This window comes from Poecilia formosa, unplaced genomic scaffold (genome assembly GCF_000485575.1).
Source record: "Poecilia formosa unplaced genomic scaffold, Poecilia_formosa-5.1.2 Scaffold133, whole genome shotgun sequence".
Lineage (NCBI taxonomy): Eukaryota > Metazoa > Chordata > Actinopteri > Cyprinodontiformes > Poeciliidae > Poecilia > Poecilia formosa.
In genome coordinates, this window is record NW_006800072.1 from 1,226,832 (window position 1) to 1,247,975 (window position 21,144).

General features: G+C 37.7%; 2 protein-coding genes across 2 annotated transcripts in view; one reads left to right on the plus strand and one right to left on the minus strand.

The window, feature by feature from the left end:
- Positions 1-33: 33 nt before the first annotated feature.
- Positions 34-14,748, plus strand: LOC103144903 (SH3 and PX domain-containing protein 2B-like). The gene is made up of 12 exons (XM_007562072.2): positions 34-123; positions 926-1,017; positions 4,795-4,820; positions 5,270-5,305; positions 6,841-6,972; positions 7,160-7,261; positions 8,441-8,524; positions 9,251-9,368; positions 9,875-10,077; positions 10,230-10,276; positions 10,363-10,488; positions 10,576-14,748. The coding sequence occupies exons 1-12, from the start codon at positions 34-36 to the stop codon at positions 12,085-12,087; spliced, it is 2,568 nt and encodes an 855-aa protein (XP_007562134.1). The 3' UTR covers positions 12,088-14,748.
- A 444-nt stretch (positions 14,749-15,192) lies between these two features.
- stk10 (serine/threonine kinase 10) overlaps positions 15,193-21,144 on the minus strand; it is a 39,553-nt gene continuing 33,601 nt past the window's right edge. Inside the window, exons 11-20 of the mRNA XM_007562054.2 lie at positions 19,725-19,849; positions 19,119-19,242; positions 18,097-18,276; positions 17,866-17,958; positions 17,646-17,775; positions 17,440-17,564; positions 17,132-17,320; positions 16,913-17,038; positions 16,668-16,781; positions 15,193-16,534 (exon numbers count right to left, since the gene is read on the minus strand). Of these exons, the coding sequence (XP_007562116.1) occupies positions 16,394-16,534; positions 16,668-16,781; positions 16,913-17,038; positions 17,132-17,320; positions 17,440-17,564; positions 17,646-17,775; positions 17,866-17,958; positions 18,097-18,276; positions 19,119-19,242; positions 19,725-19,849 (1,347 nt within the window). The 3' untranslated portion in view covers positions 15,193-16,393. The remainder of the gene's footprint in view (positions 16,535-16,667; positions 16,782-16,912; positions 17,039-17,131; positions 17,321-17,439; positions 17,565-17,645; positions 17,776-17,865; positions 17,959-18,096; positions 18,277-19,118; positions 19,243-19,724; positions 19,850-21,144) is intronic.

Consider the following 21,144-nt stretch of genomic DNA (forward strand, 5'->3'; position numbering starts at 1 on the left):
GCCTGGCTTTATCTGAAATCAGAGACAGTCCTCATGCACCAAGCTGTTGGCAGCAGAACTGTTTCCTCTCTTCGTCGTCATGCTGTTGAGGTGATTATCTGCTTCACCGCTGCCCATCAGATGGTGAAAAAGTGAAAGGTTAGATGATAAAACAGCATTTTGATGGCGAAAAAATAAAAAAAAGATTTCAGTGACAGCATGACAGGCTGTGAGAGATGGCAAGAAGGAGACACAGCAGTAAACAGAGACTGAATGGTGTTTGTTTTTCATCTAAAGTTGATTGTCAGGACTAAACGGTCTGCTGTTAGAAATCCTCCACAGATTTGTTGGAAGTGGGGGATATAGACTTACAACCAAAGAGAAGGATAAGTGAAATACAAAACACAAAATGCTGCTTCACTGCTTATTTTAAAAAGGCAGACTCTTGTCTTGTGAAAAAAAGTGAATGAACGTACCACACACTGAACCGTAGAATTAACCAAAATCCCAAAGCAGATGCTAAACAGATCAGAATATGGCAACTCCAAAATATTACAATATAAAGAACTAGTTCAGTCAAGTTCTGTCAACATGTTTTAAAGTGTTAATATTTTAACAGCAATTCAATTCAGTCCAGTTTATTTACATGGTGCCATGTCATCTCCAGGTACTTTGCAAAAAAAAATAACAAGTAGATCAGCAGCAGAAGCTCTCCTAGCACCATAATTCAGCATAAATCCATGCTGGAGGGCCAAAACCAAACTGGACCTCCCCCATCATAAGATAACGCTCATCTCCAAAATGTCATAGCTTTAAATGGGAATGCTATTTTATAAATCTTCAGTTCATCTTCTTGTTTACTTTTAGTGATTATATACAAAGAAATGTCATCCACAAAGAGTAAAACTATATGTTTCATGTCTTTTTCTAATTTTCCTTCCTGTAGGCTTTGATCCAGCTGCCAGTCTACATCTCCCAATGTGAGGAAGTCCGAGTATTTTTTGAGACCAGACCTGAAGACCTCAACCCACCCAAAGAGTAAGCAGCTCAGACATGAACTCATGAACAATGAAAAAAGACTGTTTCTGTGGCTCAGGCCATATCCTGTGTGCATTTGCAACCCATTCTGTTGGTAATGAGCATTCATTACACCCTCTAATGAATGTGATTTCATAATGTCACTCTGCTTCCTGTTGGGTTTTTTCCCAGTAGAAACCCATTTAGTCATTGTTTCAAGTGCTGAGTTAGCACTTTAGCATGTAGCTGCAGCTCCAGCATAATCCAGCTGAGACTGCAGGCTGCTTCCTAACACGTTTTGTCTCTCTAAATCTAACTCAACATTTTTAGTCATATTCAGCACTGAATGACTTTAATGGGCTCAAAATACCAGAACACAACACACATCTGGGTTTCAATAAATTAAAGATTACCAGCTCCTTTAAATGAGAGGTCAAGTTCTCATTTCGACCACTGATATGTTTGTTCTCAACAGTTGTCACCTAGGTTGTTAGTTTTGACCCACATCATCAAACATTGATGTGTGTTGTTGAAGTTTCCTCAGCAGGCAGGAAACAGACAAATACTCTTGTGACTTACATCAATATCCATATGATGGGCCAGCAGTAAAACCACAAACAGAGTGGAAGGTGGAATATGTATAGATTCTCTCTGCTCTGCCTAACATTTGGATTATTCTATGTTAAACTAGCTTAGAGTTTAAAGTAATTAGTTTAGAGTGGTCTCTCTAACAGCAGGATTGTAATACCATTCTGTTCCTCTGTGGGGTACAAAATGAGTCTGAGGGGCATCACTTCTGTATAATTTTATCATACAGAAACTATCTGTGTGACATCAACTGTGCAGTATGCTATAAAGGTGCAGCAGCAGAAGACACACAACTTGTGTGTTTATTTCATTAAAAACTTTGACTTACAGCATGTTGCTTGGTCTTTTGAAGTCCTAATTTTATTTCGGAAAGGCTCTCTCCATAATATAGACAGTAAACCTTTTAAAGTTTTTGTTTTCAGTAGTGACATGAACAATGGATCATCAGAACACTCGATTTGTGTTCTGGTCCTTGGGCATCTGCTGTTTTCCTCCATGTTATCCTCTTAAAACTCATGGAAATATATCGTATAATGTAAACGAACAGAAAGCTGCATAGTTTTTATTTCATGTTTTGGATCTGACTATCTGCTGTGAAGTGACACTGAGTGAACAGCTGGGGGTTGTTGACCAAGGACAATCAATACGAGCTGCTGTGGGGAATGAATGTTAAATGAGCCTGCTGTGTTGCCATCTATAATGTGGAAGTCATTTTGAGGTTTGCTTTCTTCTTTCTCTTTTATTGAAGGAGGCAGAGGAATAACTTCACTTCAGATATACTGAGCAGAAGGCAAATACGTGTCATGGAAGTGATATTTTTAGAACCACTTGAAGAGGGAATATGTTCTTGACAGTTTTCTGATTTAAATCACACATACCTTCTGAATGTGAAGGAATCAAAAACTTGCTAGCAGGTTGTTGATTTGTGTTTTTCAGACACCTCAGACGTCTCGCTCTTTTTTCTCTTGTCTCCTGTTCTCTCTGAGGAGTTTGCCAAAAACGTTCCGCCTTACTCTTCATACAAAACATCCAGTTATTTCTATGGAGGCGAGAAAGGAAACATGGGGAGTGTACTTGAGGAAGACGAATATAGAAAGGTCCTTGGTTTGTCTTAATTGAAATTGGATTACAGCCCTGTATTAGTGCAGCCTATTGTCTGGCTTTCTGACAACAAGGCTGGTGTGCAGACACAGTAGCCAGGCGAAGATTTATCACAGCCTATAAATCCACTCTACTAAGACATGACATGCAATCCTGCACTTTTTCCTTAAGTGCAGGAGGGAGGAGAGGAACAGGAGAAGTTGGCTGGAAAGGGGAAGTAGATGGCTATAACGCCAGAAGAGATCACTGTGAAAAGGAGAAATCTAAACAGAAAAGGAAGTGTTGCAAAACAAGTGAGACTACGGCAGAAAAAGTTAAAACTGTGGAGGACTAAAGGACTTAGTGATTTAATAGATAGGGTTAGAGTGATTGTAAAAATGTTGAAGTTTATTTACAGATTTCTCCCGATATATTTGGATTAAATTTAAAAAGTAGGTAATTCAATTCAGAAAATGCAACTCTTATAAAACACATTACACAGACTAATTTATTTAAAGGACATACAGTATTTACATCCTCCACAAAAAGGATGCAACATAAAAGCTGATTCCTAGATTATATTATAATATAACTGTATATTCCCAGATAGTTGACAATTAAAGTAAAACTGAGTGGAAGAAAGAAGTGTGGGAGGAAAAGGTACACAAGTATTAGGTTAATTATACTGTGCAGACCATAGACATACATTTCAGTAGACAAACATTTCTGTACTATTGCTGGTCTTATGTAATATTAAACATTTTGAAGAAACAAAATGTGGTATTTTGATTTGGTGTAATACTAATCTAAATTAATAGAAATAAATATATAAATGTAATGCTGCATAGAATAAATCTATATAATTTGTGAGTTTTACTTCTTAAATTAACGTTTTAATGATATTCAAATTTACTAGAACATAGGTGTAGCTGCAGCGTGTTGAGATGTCTGGGTTTCCCACCTGAACCTGTTCCTGCCACAATGTGGTCTTCACTGTTTGAAGATAGATGTTAGCTTTGTAGTACTAACATAAATGTGTTTTTGATTTCCAATCACAGCTTCTGACATAAATGATGATTTTGTCTTGCTCTGCAAGGAGTTTGTGTTAAGATAGTAGCTGTTTTCTGTGAGCAGCCTGAGCCTCAGTGGTGGAACTGATCCGTTCCTGGACCCTGACTCAGTCCTGGAACCGGCTCTGTGGAAGCATTTCCTGACTGCCCAGTTTGTATATGAGCATAGTCTCACTTTAGTTAAAAAAATAATATAATGAAAATTGTGGACAGATTTTCCTATAATAATTATGACCTGTTTCCTGTGTGGGTTTTTTGTTTTGTTGTTTTTTGGCTGCCTTTTTGTTTCTTTTTTTAGTACTTCAATTAGAAGTCGTATGGGTAAAATTGTATTGATTCCAGATAATATAGCAGTTTTACTGATCAAACAATGCTTTGTGAGAGGGAGAAAGAGAGAGAAAAATTTGTATTAATGCAAGAAAATGTGTAAGGAGTGATCCCCAGGAATAATTATAATGGGCGATGACGGAGTGAGAGAGGCAGACATGAAAAATGAGAAGTGGAAAAGTTGAAATGATGGAAGGCAATAAAGCACTGGAGAAATGTTTAGATAAGAAAGATGGAGAGGTAGACAAAGAGAGAAATCCAAAGCCAAAGCCAGAAGTGATTTTTTTATTGCCTGGTCCCTGAATCAACTCCTGAGTGCTGCTGCGGAGTGATGCCCTATTTATCTGGCTAATGTCTAAAGCAGACACAGCAGATGCTGTATTGAATTTAACATCGAGCCAAATATTAGAGCTCGTTTTTCAAGTGTATCTTTAAACATGTTGGTCTGGTTGTAGATGGAAACATCCTCTAATGTGTCTGCTGCATCAAGTTAAGATAAATCTAGAAACTATTTTTTGTATAGCACATGTTCTTGTAAGTGATCTGTCTACTTTTTAAACATCGGTGTGTTGATCAAAAATAGAATTGTTAGGATTCAGTTTACTCTAGAAAAGCTTTAATATAAAACAATTTACAGCAATGGCATTATACATTATATGAATTTAATGTGAATTTTTTTTTGTAAAGTTATTTCATTTTCTTTTTGAAGTAATGCATTGTCTCTGTTTAACAGGGAGCCCATTGGAAAGAAGAAGTCAGGTAAGACCCCTTTATGAAAGTGTTATTTGCTTACATATTTTACATGTTTTAAGTGTATGGAATAAAAATAAACTTATATTACTGAATATTGAGCAATTTTCTTTTATTATAAATAAAAGTAAATGGAATTGTAAAATAGTATTTGGATATAAATAGTTTATGGAAATGAATGGTTAACACAATTGACTTTAGCACCATCTAGTGGCAGTTTTATTCAAATAAATGGGTTTAGGATTATTTGTCTTCTTTGGAACAACTATTCCATCACAACATTTTCTATCTAAACTTTTTTTGCAGGTCAAAGCACTTGTATCAAAGCAACCATCTTGAATGCTGTTTTTCTCTACCTTTTCACATTTTCTATATCCCCTCAGTGACCTACTGTTCTTAAGTTGCATCCATGTTATTTTTTTTCAGTTTTCTTCTCCATTCATTTTCCTTTTCATCAGGGTTTGTGGAGAGAGCGACTACTTTCCTAAAGCGAGGTAGTAAACACACTGTCATGCTTTGCCGTGCTGTGTGTGTAACCCGGTGGGTTGCTAGTGGTGTGTTCCCCCTCTCCTTGCCAGGCCTGGGCAGGTGGGATGTGGCTCTGCTGAAGGCTTGTGGCTCATTGTGTGTCTAAAAAAATAAATCATGTATTTGGTGATTTAAAGAATCATTGTCTTCCTGTTTCGTGTTACAGACTGTAAAAAAAATCGCTATTATTTGGCCATTTTGAATGTTCGTGATGGGTTATGATGTATTACGAATGTGCCAGATGAATATTGTAGCTTTGCTATGCTTCGATTGGCAAGTATCCAGATGGCAGTTTAGCTAAATAACCTTTATTTAGGTACTTCCCTACCTTTCTCATGGTACAATAACCTTGTTTTTAAAAATGCTAAGGTATCATTTACACAAAAATGAAACAAAATTACCTAAATTCCTTTATTTAAGCATGTTGTGCTTTGTTACTCTATGCTCAGACAGAAAAAAACTCCACCTGACTTTTTGTGGCATCATATTACAATGATTTTAAACATTTAGAAATGGTGTGATGGACATTTTTAGTAGTTTTGAAATAGTCTTTTTTGAAATGGTAGGCTTTTTTTTTTAGCTAATCTTCATAAACAACTACTGCTGTAAATGTTTATACACCAAATGCATTTGGGGATATAAAATATTAAAAACTGTAAGCTATTGTTTTTGTACTTTTTATTCACACATTATTATTAAATATGTTTGCAGTATTAAGCTAGGTTAGCAGCTGTCAGTTCTGCTGTAAATAAATATTTGGTTACTATTTGAATTTCTTACTGAGAAAATGACATTTATTAGAATTACATTTACATTCACATGTTAAGCTAAGTTGTCACTTGTTCCCAGTTTCAAACGCTTGTTTGTGGAAGTAGATTTTTCTGATGCTAATTTGTTGCTAACATTGGTGGTGGGTCCTGTGTGTGTTTGGTTGTCTTCACTGAAATCATATCCATGTAAATGATTAAAATAACTTCCCACACCGTCTCCAATCACACCGTCCTCCTCCATATGTCCCTTCTGCTCCACTGTTGGCTCAGTATTTTGCTCACTGTATCTTTCTAATTATATACTTCATCCATCTCATGCTAAACAGATACCCATACCATAGATAAGCCTTCGCTCATTTCACCTGAAAGTTTTTGCACTCATAAAACCTTCACCTGACAGTTATATTTGGTTTTTTATGATTTTTGGCAAATTTTTTGTGAACCGTTTATAATCTGACATTTTGAAAAGGGCATATAGCAACTGGTCAATGACAGAGAAAACCTTTAAATGTCAAACCCCCCAAAGCACAGAGATGCAATCTTATCTTGACAAGTTCAAGGGCTTTTCTTTAATAGCATATTAGCTGACTTTACTAAAGATTGGGGAAGAAGAGGAGGTTTTGAGCGAAGGCTTTTTTATAGTTTGTCAAGATTTCATGTATATCCTGTTTTAAAAGGAGGAAAGAGGAGAAGAAATCAAATGAATCTGTTACTCTCTGCTCTTTCAATAGGAGACCCCACCTCTGCAGACGCACTCTTCCTTGAACAATATGTGGCAGTAACAGACTATGAGAAACAAGAAAGCACCGAAATCAGTCTGCATGTTGGTCAGACAGTGGAAGTCATTGAGAAAAATGAATCTGGCAAGTGCTATTCTCCATTGTTTCATATAGTGTCATTATCTGCTGATTGCTCATAGGTTGCTAGTTTGTTGCTCATTAGTAACAGTTGTTAGGAAAAGAGAGTGCTAAATGTAAACTTTTTGAATTGGGAGTCCTAGTCTTAGGAAATGCATTTGCATGTTAATGTGTTTGTTTTCTGCTGATTTAGGCTGGTGGTTTGTGAGCTCAGACGATGCTCAGGGCTGGGTTCCCGCCACCTGCCTGGAGGCTCAGGACGACCCTGACGACTTCACAATTCCAGGAGAAGAAGGTACATAAAAGTTCATGTCTGAGCGCTGATTTTATGTTCTACTCTGAGCCCCAAAAGCTAAACAGCATCATTTCCAAATGGAGCCACATGTTGATTTTTTTTCTGACTGTTACTATCATGCTTTACTTATGAGGAGTTGCTATCACCCATTGATGACCAAATAGCAATTGTTTGGTTTAAAAAGTGAATTTAAAGTCTGGTGGAAATGGTCATTTTTAAAAAGCTTGAAGAAAAAAATTAGCAGGGGCATACAATCTAATATTGTCTCTTTAACGGATGGATGAAAATCGTAAGCATACGATGAAGAGTTTGTCAGTAAATGAATAAAGTCTCTAGATCAGTCTTTCTCAAACTCTTTTCTGGTACCACCTGTGGACCACTATGTGCATGTAAACAAGCGTTTATTTGCCGTAATGTGAGCTCAAAGTGCGACGCTACAGTTAGCTTACCAAAGGATTGTCACTCAAAAAATAAGCCTGAAGATACCAGTGGAAAGTTTCTCAGGGTGAGTTGCAGAACTTTTGGTTTTGAATGCTTACGATGCATAGCAAGCTGCAGGCATGCACATGTAGGCCTATGGATGTGCTGAACATGATACGACAGTGACGAGACCGTGAACAGAGCTGCGCCCCACGCTGACTAACTGCATCTAAAACACCTAAAATAAAATAATTTATATTGAGCTATCTACTGACCGCTTGTTTTTGACAATGCAACACAAGTATATTTTTCATGGTTCTAAATTCCAAATAGCCCTAAAAGGTTACTGGTGAACAGAACATTGTTAGTAAAGAACGTTTGTGGTTAGAAAGCTTAGAGTCCATACTTTCAGAATCTGTAAATAACTCAAAATGACTTATTTGTGGTTTTATTGTGACCAGTCATGTTTACAAAATGGCGCCACTCTTCACATTAGAACAAATACAACGAGTTAAGAGACTAATATTTTCATTTCAGGTTGTATATATTAAGATGTGTCAGTGGGGGGGCAAATAAAATTAGGTGGTCCATGAGTGTTTGTTAAGTGGGATAAGTATTCCTCGGCCTGAAAACGTTTGAGAAACACTGCTCTGGGTTTATCAGAACTGATGCTACTTATAGTTAAAATGTAAACATCATCGTAAACCATTTGTAATGCTTACTTCCTATTTTGCCCCACTTACCGTGCTGGGATGTCAGTGCCTCGGAGGTTCTGGTCACTGCCAAGGCACGTGGGTCGGCGCAGAACTTTAGGGGATCTATTCAGCACAGGCTTTGGGCAAGGTGGAGCGCACGCCTTTCTTTCAACCCCTCCTCCTCCCTTTTTTAACTGAATGTTTGTGTGTGCCTGTGTGTGTGTGTGTTTTTATGTGTGTGTGTGTTCTGCCTGCCCAGCCATGTTTGTTCTTGTAGATGCATGTGTGTTGCATGAGTGATCCTGGCATGCAAAATAAATTCATGCATTTTGGTTTGTTCATTTCTGTATGTTTTAAAAACTGACATACAGTTCATAACTGAAATACAAAATGTACTCATATTAATTAATAGTAAGAACCACTGATAACAGCTTGATTTTTAGTACATTAGCAATTACTTATAATTGAAGTTAAATTGGTTGTTGCTCCTCAGTTTGTCCTGTAGCGTAGTTATTTGTGGAATATCTGTGTCTGTTTTGCGTGTTGTGTATTTGTAAGTTTTTCTTTTTTGTCCTTTTTCAAGATGCTCCTCGTGCCTTGCCTCATTACGTTGATTGGAGATTGTACTTTCTTTACTTAAATTTTAACAGTTTTATCAGGAAGGGTCTTTTGGTCTTCTCATAATTAAAGCCAGGTTTTAAGCGTTCAGAAATAAGTCAACCAATTTCACAGCAACAGAAATATCAGAGATGGTTCTTGTTGCTTTTATTCAGATATGCAAGTGTGTGATTTTCTTTCCAACTTTTATGATACATTTTCTTTTTTTACTTGATACTGTTCTTACATGTAACACTATGTGCTTTTATTCCAACAGAAGAAAAGTACTCTGTGATTTACCCATACTCAGCCAGAGATCAGGATGAGATCGACCTGGAAAGAGGCATGATAGTCGAGGTTATTCAGAAGAACTTGGAAGGCTGGTGGAAGATCAGGTAATAAAACGAGTTTGATTCCTGCAAGTCATTAACTAATGTTCACATCCGGAAATGTGGAAATCACTCTGGACCTTAGAAAGTTCTGTAAATAAATTCAGAACATGATGTCTATGCTCATGCAATATATAAATAATTTATGTAATTATTTTATAAGAATATTTTATAAGAATGATGATTACATGAAGTCATCATTCATGCAATATATAGATAATTTATGTAATTATTTTATAAGAATGATGATTACATGAAGTCATCATTCATCATACATGAAAATGAGTGAATAAATATTTGACTCTGAAAACAAGCTGCAGGAACATCAATTGAATGTTTAAGATCTAAAATCATAGATTAGAATAGCATACTTGACTAACAATAAAAATCATTCAAAAGCTTATATCTTAATGTAATTTACATGAACAAATCTGATTTATTCTTACATTGTTAAGTTTAGTAGAAATATGTCTCATTTAATGCCACTCAGTGTTTACGTTACTCCAATCCAGGTACCAAGGCCGTGAGGGCTGGGCTCCGGCCTCCTACCTGAAAAAGTCTGATATTCAAAGCCAAAGGCAATCAGCAGGCGCTGCAGCTCATGCCAGTACAAATGACCTGGAAGGGGTTTCCAAACAGAACCTGCAGAACAATGCATCAAGAGACAACCAGAAGGAAAACAGGCTCTCTATTTTCTCTGATAACAACAAAATTAGTAAGTAGGTTAAAAACACCCTTCCTAGTTGATCACCTTACAAGTTACAATTTTCATTTTTTTGTTCAGTAAAATCTGGTTTTGCATAGTGTAATTGTGTTGCCACTTACATACATACATATATCCTTATTCTACACCTTTTCCCTTCACAGAAGTGGGATCAAGACACGGACTTCCTCCACGCAGAGATCTAACCATTGTAAGATGTAACATTTTGATGTCAGAAACTCATAGAATCCATAAGTTTAACAGCTAATCTGTTTGTATGTTTCTTCTATTCCACAGCCACGTGGTGCAAACTTACCTAAGCCACCCGTTCCACCAAAGGTCGAGGAAGAGTATTACACCATAGCTGACTTTCAAACGACCATTCCAGATGGGATTAGCTTCCAAGCAGGGGTCAAAGTTGAGGTGGGTCTACCAAAGCCTCTCTGAGTCAATTTACAGTATTATAAACTTTAAAAGTTTTATTGAATTATTAACCGTTTTCCCTAATAGGTGGTTGAGAAGAATACAAGTGGTTGGTGGTACATCCAGATAGATGAGAAAGAAGGCTGGGCCCCAGCCACTTTCATCGACAAGTACAAGAAGACCAGTAATGCCCTGCGACCCAATTTTCTTGCTCCTTTACCCAATGAGATGGAGAAACTCAGGCTTGAGGATGGTGGTGCCAATGATGATACCTGGTCTAAGCCTTTACCAGATGAGCCAACCGCAGCCTCTGACTCCTTTGCCCGCCCAAAGCTGAGAGACTGGAAATCCAATGCCAACAAGACGACTCCGGCCTTCGCTGGGCCTTTGCCCCCAGCTCCAGCTGCCCCTCCAGCAGAAGAGAAACCAGCTCTGCCACCTCGACGGGAGTCTATTAATAAAAGCTTTGAGTTGGAGGCGGCAGAGAAGCCAAAACCTGATCATTGCAAGCCGTTGCCTCCAAAACCACCAGCACCGGGAGTCATCGTGCCTCTTGTTACCCCCAAATCTGCCCCTTTCAAGCCAGAGAAGCCACCAGAGATCAAAAAGGAAGATAAGAGCAAAGCTCTTCCTCTTCGCAATGAAATGGGTCTTGAGTGTGGCCACAAAGTCTCTGTTAAAGAGGTAAAGAAGTTTAATCTGAAACCTGTTCCCAAACAGCCACCAAAACCGAAAGCAGAGAACCGGGAAGAGAAACCAGAGCCTGCAGGACCTGCAGCCTTTATGAAGGGTAAGCCGGTGGTCAGACCGAAGCCCGTTCCAGCTGCCAAACCTGATCCACCAGCAGAAAACAAAGTGGACATCACCAACCTTAGGAGCAAGTTGAGGCCATCAAAAGCTGCGGATGTTGGCTCTTCTGAGGGAAACCATCAGAATGATTCTTCAGCAGCAGGAAGCAGCTCACCCTCCAGTTCTTCGCCCATCCACATCCCTGTGCTCAATAACAGCAAGTCCTCTGATGAGCCAAAACTCCCTCCCAAACACATAAATGGTCTTAGCCAGGAGAAATCATCCCCCCCTCCAAAACCAGCAGTGCCCCCACACAAGGAGCCTCCTCAGAGACCTCCTGCCATGGCTCCAAAAAGACCTCCTCCTCCAAAGAAGACCGATCCATCCAGCCCAACCGAAAACAAGCCTCCTTCTCTGAAAGAACCGCAAGAGACTCCCAAGCCTGGACCACCACCACAACTCAACAGGCCTCCTCCCCCAAAACCCAAAGCGTTTGTTCAACCACCTTCAATCAAAGACAAAGACGACCCCAAGGGGAATAAAGCTCCCATTCCTCCCAAGCCCCAGATGAAACCTGAAAAGTCCGGACCACCCAAGGACAAGCTTCCGCCGTTACTCAAGGAGCCCAGTAAGGATGAGCTCTATCTAGCCGTGGCGGACTTTGAAGGGGATGAGCAAACGTCAAGCTTCAAGGTGGGGACGGTGTTTGAAGTTCTGGAAAAAAACAGCAGCGGTTGGTGGTTCTGTAAAAATGTAGGAGAAGATGTAGAGGGCTGGATCCCCTCGAACTACCTGAGCAAAAAGCCGTAGGTCTTATGATTCACTTAAATGTAACCAGAAGAGAACAAAATAATACACCAATGGTGTAAATGTAAAGAAAAGCAATCTTTCTGCCACTTCACTACTTGTTTTATTTATAGGTAAATTTTTTTTAATAAATACTTTAAAAATACCCAGCCAAACGAACCAGCAATAATAGACCCTTTTTTGTAGAGGTTTCATGATGTTTACTTATTTTTATTTTTATCTAGATATTGTAAGAAATCATACTCGCTTTTGTGGCTACGTGTCAATCACAGCCTCTGTATCACGTTCCCATAACTTGGGCTGAAAACTGGGACGGCATTTAGCCCAAGTTGCAGGGTGTGCCTGATTTACGGGTGTGTTAGCACCCATGCCTTTAAGGATGCAGTGCCTCAAAATATATGCAAAGTATAGCTTCAGTGCTTACAAAGTATATGCAGCTGTAGGCTTAGTAGGTGTTCATATCTTGCCAGTTTCTATTCTGCAGCAGGGAAAAAAGGATCCTAAATAACTTAAGAATTTCATGAGTGTAGTGGGGACGTTCACTAATTTCATCTGAGCTTTCGTGTATGGTTAACATTTTTCTTTAACATATATCTTTGCCAAGTATTAATGTTGTTTGTAATTTTAAAAACTTACATTCAGGTGCATCTGAATAACAGAAAAATCTAAATGTTTCTAATTTCAGATTAACAGAGGAAGCTCATATTTTATGGAAATGCACAACTTTATGTCCTGCACATTTCACTGACAGACTCAGAAAGGCATTGCTAAAAAAAAAAGTCAGATGTTCAAAGTGCTTTGTCTACGTGCAAAAACTGAGTGGAAAGAAAAAGTGTGTTTTAAAAAAAGAAGGTACACTAGTCACATGAATAATTGTAGGCTTAAAAGAAATAGACTGGGCTGCAGAGAGCCAATGCTTCCACCACAGCCACCTATGGCTTAAAACTGTTGCATTTCTTGTATTAAGTCATAGTAGAAATAGAGACATAGAAAGTGAGGTCAGTTTTGATTTTGGGCCCAGAGACTGGAGGAAGACTAAAGATTCTTGAAGTCCAGTGCGATTTTTTTTCAGTCAGTGATAATTTATGGAGCCGTTTCATCTGCTGTTGGTTCCTCGTGGCTCGTCAGGCCGAAAGTCAACACACCGTCTACCAGAAACTTTTAGAGCCTTGTGCCTCCTTCTGCAGACAGTGTTTTGTAGATGAGGAGTTGACAGCTGCTGACACTGCCAATAATACCATGACCATAGTATCACTGTGTCTCAATGGACAGCAAACTTATCAGACCAGAACCCCATAGAGAATCTAGAAAGCTCTATTTCTATGGGGTTTAGAGAGTAAATTGTCAAAGCCAGAAAGTCACATTTTAGATCATTTTATGTTAAAATTCTTGCCTAAGAATCTCAGTCAAGTTACTGAATACATGTTCTGTTCAATATCGGACAGAACAAATATTTCCGAATTAAAATCCTTTTTTACCGGTATTGTGCGCTGTCCTAGATTGAAGTCTGAAAGACTCAATTTTGGGTTTTGATTAGCTTTAGCGAAATCAAAAATTGGAATATATCACACAGTGTGTAATGAGTTTCTATATTTTATGTGTTTTATGTGGACTTACTAAAAAAACATCCAGTTGCTCATGTTACTTCAGTTTATTAGGATGCACCTGTATTAGCGTTCTTTTATTGTTGACTGAATCAGTGATGATTGTTGTGATTAGTAACAGATGTGCAGCTTCTCTCACTTCAGGCAAGTTCAAGTTTTGCACAATTTCAGTGTGGAGAGAAGAACAACTTTTAACGTTACACCAGCTTTGTTTCTTTTCTCTTTTTTTAGCTCACTGTTACAAAGTAGTTACTCCAATCATCTATATGTAAACATAATATCCCAAAGTAAGAGGTTGGTAGGAAGCTTTGTGTCAGAAAACATTTTTTAACATAACTGTTATCTTTCATCCAAACATAAGAGCTGTACAATGTGAAATGCAGAACATTCTGCCCATAAAAAATTGAAGATTTCCATTGGTTTGTGCAATGATTTACAGTGTTGTAAATGTACAGGCTTTTCCTGATGTTCGGTGCTCAAATAAAAAAATGACCATTGTATAAACATAATATTTTACATGCTTGACTGGTTTCAAGCAAGGGTCAGCAGAGCAAATTATTTTTATTGTACAGTGATGTCATACTTTAGCAGTTTTTTTAATGGTCCTTGTTGTAATTCTCTTTTCGGTGTGCAATTTCAAAATACTGGAATTTGCTTTAATGTTAATTACAAATAGTATGGCTTGGTGGTTAAAATAAAAACTAATTTGCTTTATCCAGTAACTGGCTGCTACTTTTACAGGAAATGGTTCAATAAAGTAACAATAAAATGTTTGTAGACACAGCTACAAGTTGTAACACTACTTATGTTCTGCTTCTAGATGCTGAAATGTTTCACAAAATTCAAGCCATATTACAGCACTGACAGTCTGTCGCCCAAATAAACATTTCAAAATGATACCTAGGTCATAAAGGTGTTATGTGGCCAAAGGAGGGCAGGATGCACATTGATGGTCCCCCATATTTCAGTATTGTATTTCTTTTTCTATGTATTTTGCGTTACACTGTCTCTACCTTTACTTTTAAGTCAATAAAAAAAAATTCAACTTGGAAAATTCAAATGTCTGAATTCACTCTTCCACTGGATCCTTTACTCTTTTTTTGCTGGAACTGTTTTTATCTTGGCTTCCAGAGCGTTGGGATGTAAAGAGTCAATTTTGGAACAAAGATCCAATTTGTTAAAATTAGGTTAATGTGATTTAAGTAGATCTTTCACTTCTGTTAATAAATCGTTTGTCTCCAGATGCAGCGGACTCTGATGCCAACACTAAAGGTCAGTCAGAGAGCAGCCAGGACCAAACTGTCTTGAAACAACAATCTCAAAACAAGTTTATGCAAAAACTATTTTGAAGCTTAAAGTCATCACATTTACACTGGACTGTTAAACTGAAAAGCTAATCACTTATTTTTATGTTCTATATAAATACATTGATATTTGCACATTGCTTTCCTTTCATATTCTTTGAATAAAAAGAACAAATCAGCACTTACACTTTTCTTTTTTAAAAAAAGGATTTTATTGAGTTATTTACACCAGTGGTTCCATCTCATGATTTTCATACATACTCACAACCCCTTTCATACAAATAACATTATGTAAACCAAGAAATACACAGATGAAGCAACGGAAATCACCAATGAAAGAGCAGTTAAGCTGTACCTGATTCAGTGCAACTCTGCAGGCCAAATTCTATTTTTACACTCATTTATCTTTTTTTTTCTTTTTTTTTGCAAAAGGCTGGAAAATCTATTTTAGGAATTTACGTTTTTATATTATTCCTCCTCTTAGTGCAAAGAAAAGTAAAAAAAAGAAAAAGAAATTACTCTGAACTTAGCGACATCCATACAGTATTGCACATTGGTTAGAAGCAGTTCATTAACTGCACTGGATATAATTGCACACCTAACATTTAAATCACCCATGAAAAATAATAATAAAAAAAACATATTTTACTTTGGTTTTGTCAGTTCCCATCCAGTGTAACTAGTTATACAGTAAATAAAAGAAAATAAGCAACACTATCTGATAGATATGTCTTCCTTTGTTTGATAAAACTGAGCTAAATAATAATCTACATGTTCTTTTTTAAAGAAAAAATGGTTCAATTCAAATAACTTTGGATTCCACCTCACATCCCACTTGAGAGATGAATTTAAAGCCGTCCTTCAAATCATGGTTGTTAAACAGAAAAGATACAAAAAACTTTCAATTTACAGTGTTAATTAAGATCATGACCTTTATCAGTAGAAAAATAAATAAGGCGTTGGCAGCTATGTGACAAAAACGAGAGGTTAATGGTTAGAACAGTCAAAACAGCTGGGAAGAATTATATATATATATATATAAAACAATAGTCAGACTGAAAATAATTTTGATTAGTTATTAATTTCCCAGGACTGAATGCATCCCTTCCACTCATCAAACTTCTCTGGTTGGGGAACGTTGAACATGAAGGATGTTTTTTTCTTTAGATGCACAGTTAAAAACTGAAAATTTGGCATCTTCATTTTCAATTACATAAAAAAAACCAACTAAAGATAAAATAAAAATTGAGCTACAACATAAATATTGACTAAAGCAACATGGAAATCCAAGGAAAGTTTTGGGTTTTGTCATTCCTAAAGCAAATGAAACCAGAAGCAGCAGGCGTCTGGAACACACTTCTGTGCAGAACTCAGGTAGATGCAACGTCACCGCCACTCTGTTCATATGGTGGACGAGTCCAAGTAAGGCACAAACTTAGAGAGTTTGTGGGGAGAGCTGGGGTTTGAATTATCTACGCTCTCTTTCATCATGAAGAAAGCTTCCTGGTCCCTTTTCTTCGCACTCAGCTCATCCTCAATTTCCTACAAAATTGAAGTCCAGAGTACACCATGTCAGAATGTCTCCAAAAAAATTTTACTTTTTAACAACTCAAGCATTCTGCTGTTTAGAGCTACAAAGCTGACTTTACGATGAGGTCAAGAGGGAAACACTCGCCTTCTTCCTGACTCTCAGCTGCTCCCTCCACTCCTTCATCTGCTGTGCATGCTGCTCATCCAGATGCTTCAGCCTCTGAGTCTCATTCTCAATCAGCATGTGGCACTTTTCATTCTGAAAGACAGAAAAGATTGTTAGTTTGTAATAGGCACACAATTGAAACTGGAATAAAAATACCCATGAGAGAACCCAAAAGATCATCATAAAAAAAAAAGAAAATCAGAGGAGAGGGAGCTGTTATCCACCTGCAGCTGCTGCAGCTCCCTGATGTTGCTTTCACACTGGCCCATCATCTCCTTCAGCTGGTTCTCATGTTTTTGCTGCTGATGCTGCCTCTCTGCCTTCTGCCGCTTCTGCTCCTGCAGAGAAAACTGAACAGCCACGCGAGAGGGAAGGGAGTGGGTCACTAACAATCCGACTCATAAATGTTCTGTAGGGCAGAAAGGCGGCAGAGGCAGACCAACCTGCTTGACCTTTTCTCTGTCCTCTGAGGCACTGCCTGTCGAATTGATGCGCAGACTCTTCTTGAACATCGTCATGCGAGTCTTCGCCTCATTGCGCTGGATTTTTGGCATCCGGGTTTTCTCCTGCTGCTGCCTGTTCTTCAGCAGCTCAATCATGCGCTGGTTGTAGGACTGCATTTGTTCTTGCTCCTGTAGACAGAAAACATTTACCCAGACTTGAAAAATGTACCAAAAATCGAGGATTTCCTTTAATTTGGCTCATTAACGGTACATGGGACGGCAGGTGGACATACATCCAGTCCACTAACCTTTTCGTGTTTCTTTAGGAGTAGATGCCTCTGAAGGAAGTACTGGTCTTTCATTTGCTGCTTCAGCAGCTGGTGTTTGTCTAAGAGGTTCTTCTCCTCCATGTCCCATAACGTGGCCTCTCGCTCTAATCATGAAATAATCATCATGCTAATTTGTCCAAAATGCACAGGACTTTGGCTTCGCTAGTGTTAGCAGTTTACTGTACCTCTGATGAGTTCTTGCTTCTTGTTGAGACATTCTCTCTCGGTTTCTGCAATCTCCCTCTTGTTATTGGAGAGGATCATTTTCAGTGTTGTATCTAGGAAGTTCTTCTGGTCCGCCACAAATTTCTCCTCCTAAAAAAAACAAACATCAAAAAAGGTAAGTTTGACAGTTATGAAGTCTTTAAAAAGTTTAAGCAAACACGTTGGGATCCTTCAGCTTACCTGCTTCATCTTCGATTCCTGGAAGAAGCTCATGCGCTGCTTTAAGGTGTCTTTTCGCTCACTCCGAGGCATCTTGTCAACTGAATGTTTAACCTAAGCAATAAATACTTCAGTTCAGAAATCATCCAGCTGCTCAATGCTCCAGGTTTTATGCATTTCACTGCTCCATGTTTAATCCTGAATTTTATACAGTGAAATGACTAAAAGCAGGAATGTGCAGTTGAATCAAACCTCCTTCTTCTTCTGTTTCAGTTGATCCATGAATTTGTGGTATTCTCGGTCTTGTTCTGTTTTGATGCGTTTGGTTTCTTCCTTGAGCTTAAGGCTGTGTTCTGTCTCCATCTTCTCAATAGTTTGCTTCTGAAGTTTCTCCAGATTCTCCAGCTCTGTATCAAAATGCTTCTTCTTGGCCTGAGATGTACCAGGAGACAAACACTTAAAAATACGGACAGAGCTACAGCACCCAGGAAAAGAGTTTATTCTGTCTGAGCTTTTCAATTGTTTGCTACATTAAAAAGTCAAAATCCATGGATTTTTTCTGTCACAGACCAACAACCAGCTGTAAACTGTACCAAGTATTTGCACTCAGTGCCTGTGAGTTAATGCTTTTTAGATTCACCTATTGGTGAGACTTCATCCATCTAGAGGTCAAAATCTTACTTTATGAAAATAGTTTAAAGTCCGTCAGATTGAGTGGGAAGTATCTGGGATTTTTTTTTTCTTTCCAAAACTCTGAGGGTTTCTTATAAGGTGGTCCAGCATTTCACTCCATTTATGTTCAACTCTAACCAGCTGTCCCTGCTGAAGAAAAAGAGTGTTTCCTAAGCATGATGCTGCCACCACCATGCTCTGTTCAAGGGGTCAGCCGAAAGCTAGGTTTGCACTCTCAACTCTTTCCATTTTCAGAAGACAGATTGCACAATGATTTATGAGATTCCCAAAATATTTAAAATGGAACCCTTCTCTAAACTTCTGTTTTCACTTTTCAGATTTTTATTTGTAAAATCATTACAAAACCATGTATAATTTTCCATCTATGTTATATTTATGCTAAATGGTGTTACTTTCTGACATAGATGTTCAATAAAACACCAAATTTTATTGGTACAGCAACAAAATGTTTTTATAAGATGCTGTATGCCAAGTCAAACCTTTTACAGCTGATTCCGTTAATAAACTAATTTAATATGTGGGTTTCAAAATGATTTCCAGAGAAGACTCTGTGTCAGGTTGCAGTTTAACTATGAACTCACATTTATTTCCTGGTCAAAGCGTTTCTGGATTTGCTCCCTCTGGGATTCCAGCTTTCCATTGAGAACAGACAGAGCGCGTTGCTCTTCCTTCTGCAGAAAACGGAGCTCACGCAGCTCCTGACGCCTAAACACACACACACACACACACAAACAGGATATGTATTTTTACAAGTCAAAAAGAAAATGCAAAAATTTAAATAAATCTTTGAGATCAAGTTGAAAAAATTAAGACAGACAAAACATGACAACGCATTGTAGTTATGTCATTTGTTTCTCCTTTTTTCAAAGTCCTAAACAGATATAGACTACACTCAAATGCAGTTTTGTGTAATGAACACTAGATGGCACTACTGTGTCAAAGATTCATTAAACAGAACACCCACAAAGCTTCATCCAGAGGTGAATACTTCCTCAAAGTTCAGGCTAAAATTGTTTTCAAACTGAAAACAAAGTAAGAAGCAACATAGTCACTTATCAAAGAGCGATCTACATGCTCAAAAATGAATTCACTCAAAATATATTTACAGAAGACCACAGAGCAGCAGGACCTGGAGCTTTTCATCAATATGAGAAGTGCTGAACATGGACACCTAAAAATGTGTTTACCTCAGAAATCTCATCTCCTCATCTTTCTTCTCATCGTCCCGGATGATCTTTGAGGTGGTCACGCTCAGCTCCACGCCATCCACAACAAACTTTCTGGTTCGCCTTAGAGTCTTGCTGGAAAAGTCCTGATGGTGGATAGACATGGAGGATTTATAGACCCGAGTATGTTAGACGAGTTTTTTTTTTATTTCTACATGCTGTTTTGTTTGTAATAATAATAATAATTCTCACAGATCCAGAAAATTATTTTACTTTTTTTTTTTTTTTAGCACCGACTTAAGTCATGAGCTTTGATTTTGTATGAAACTCAGACTGAGTTTACATTTACAATGATCCAGCTGCGTTCGTGTGAATTGTGGTAATTCTTTTAAAGAACCAATAGTGAATCAAATACCAATAGATTTTGAATAAAACTATGGAGAACTACCAGTAAACAGAAAATGGAGTCATTGAGGTTTTTTTTTTTATTTACATAACTTGATAATTCCATAATTTCCTGAAAAACCAGTCTCTTTTTTTATTTTATTTTTTTACATGAAACTTTTCTGAAATACTGACAGCTCTTAACTTTAAACTGTTTTCTCAACTGAAGAAACTAAAAAACACATTTTATTTAAAACAACATGTGTAATCTTAACATTATCTTTAAAAACAATGCATTGTGTGTCTTAACGGTGAAAAAGGCCTGTGAAAAAAGTCAAAGTGAGGAGGATTCCTTTGAGTTATGCTTAAACCAATAAATCTGATGCAATTTTATTCAAACCAATTAAAAGCAACAAACTCGAACTTCTTTCAGATCAGTGTAATCTTCTGAATGAGTCTTAAGTGTTTGCTGTGTGTGTGACGACAAAGACGTTGTTAAAGTTCCTGTTGGTCGGGTTCGTCTACAAGCAGCCAGACTCTCAATCTGTCAACAATGCAGGAAGAAGCTAAAGCTAAAAAAGCCTCAACTACAGGATGCAAAACCTTTTTATTCTTAGTCTGTTTAAATGAAATGTGGAGTCTCTTCCTGAAAACTAAATACACTTTATAAAAGACATAATAGAACAACGGAATTAATCAAATGACATCGTTTAGCATTTAAAAAAAAAAAACAATCCAAGTTTTAGTTCAACCACACCTCATGACTTGACAGAAAAGTTGTTATGGCAAAACTAAGAATGTGTTGCTTGTGGTGAATCTCACTGAATCTCTACAGACGTGTATTAAATTATTAAAATACGTTCATATTTCGGGGTGTGATACAGAACTTTTTGTGAAAGTCGCTTCTGCCTGAAGTGACTTTGAGAAAGAAGTAACTGAAGTGAAACACACTTCAGACAGTGTCTGTTCACACTGACTGGACAGTTTTTACTGTGACTGTCCAGTCAGATGACCATTGGCTATTTTTAAAGGCAACTGATACAAAGGAAAGAGAATA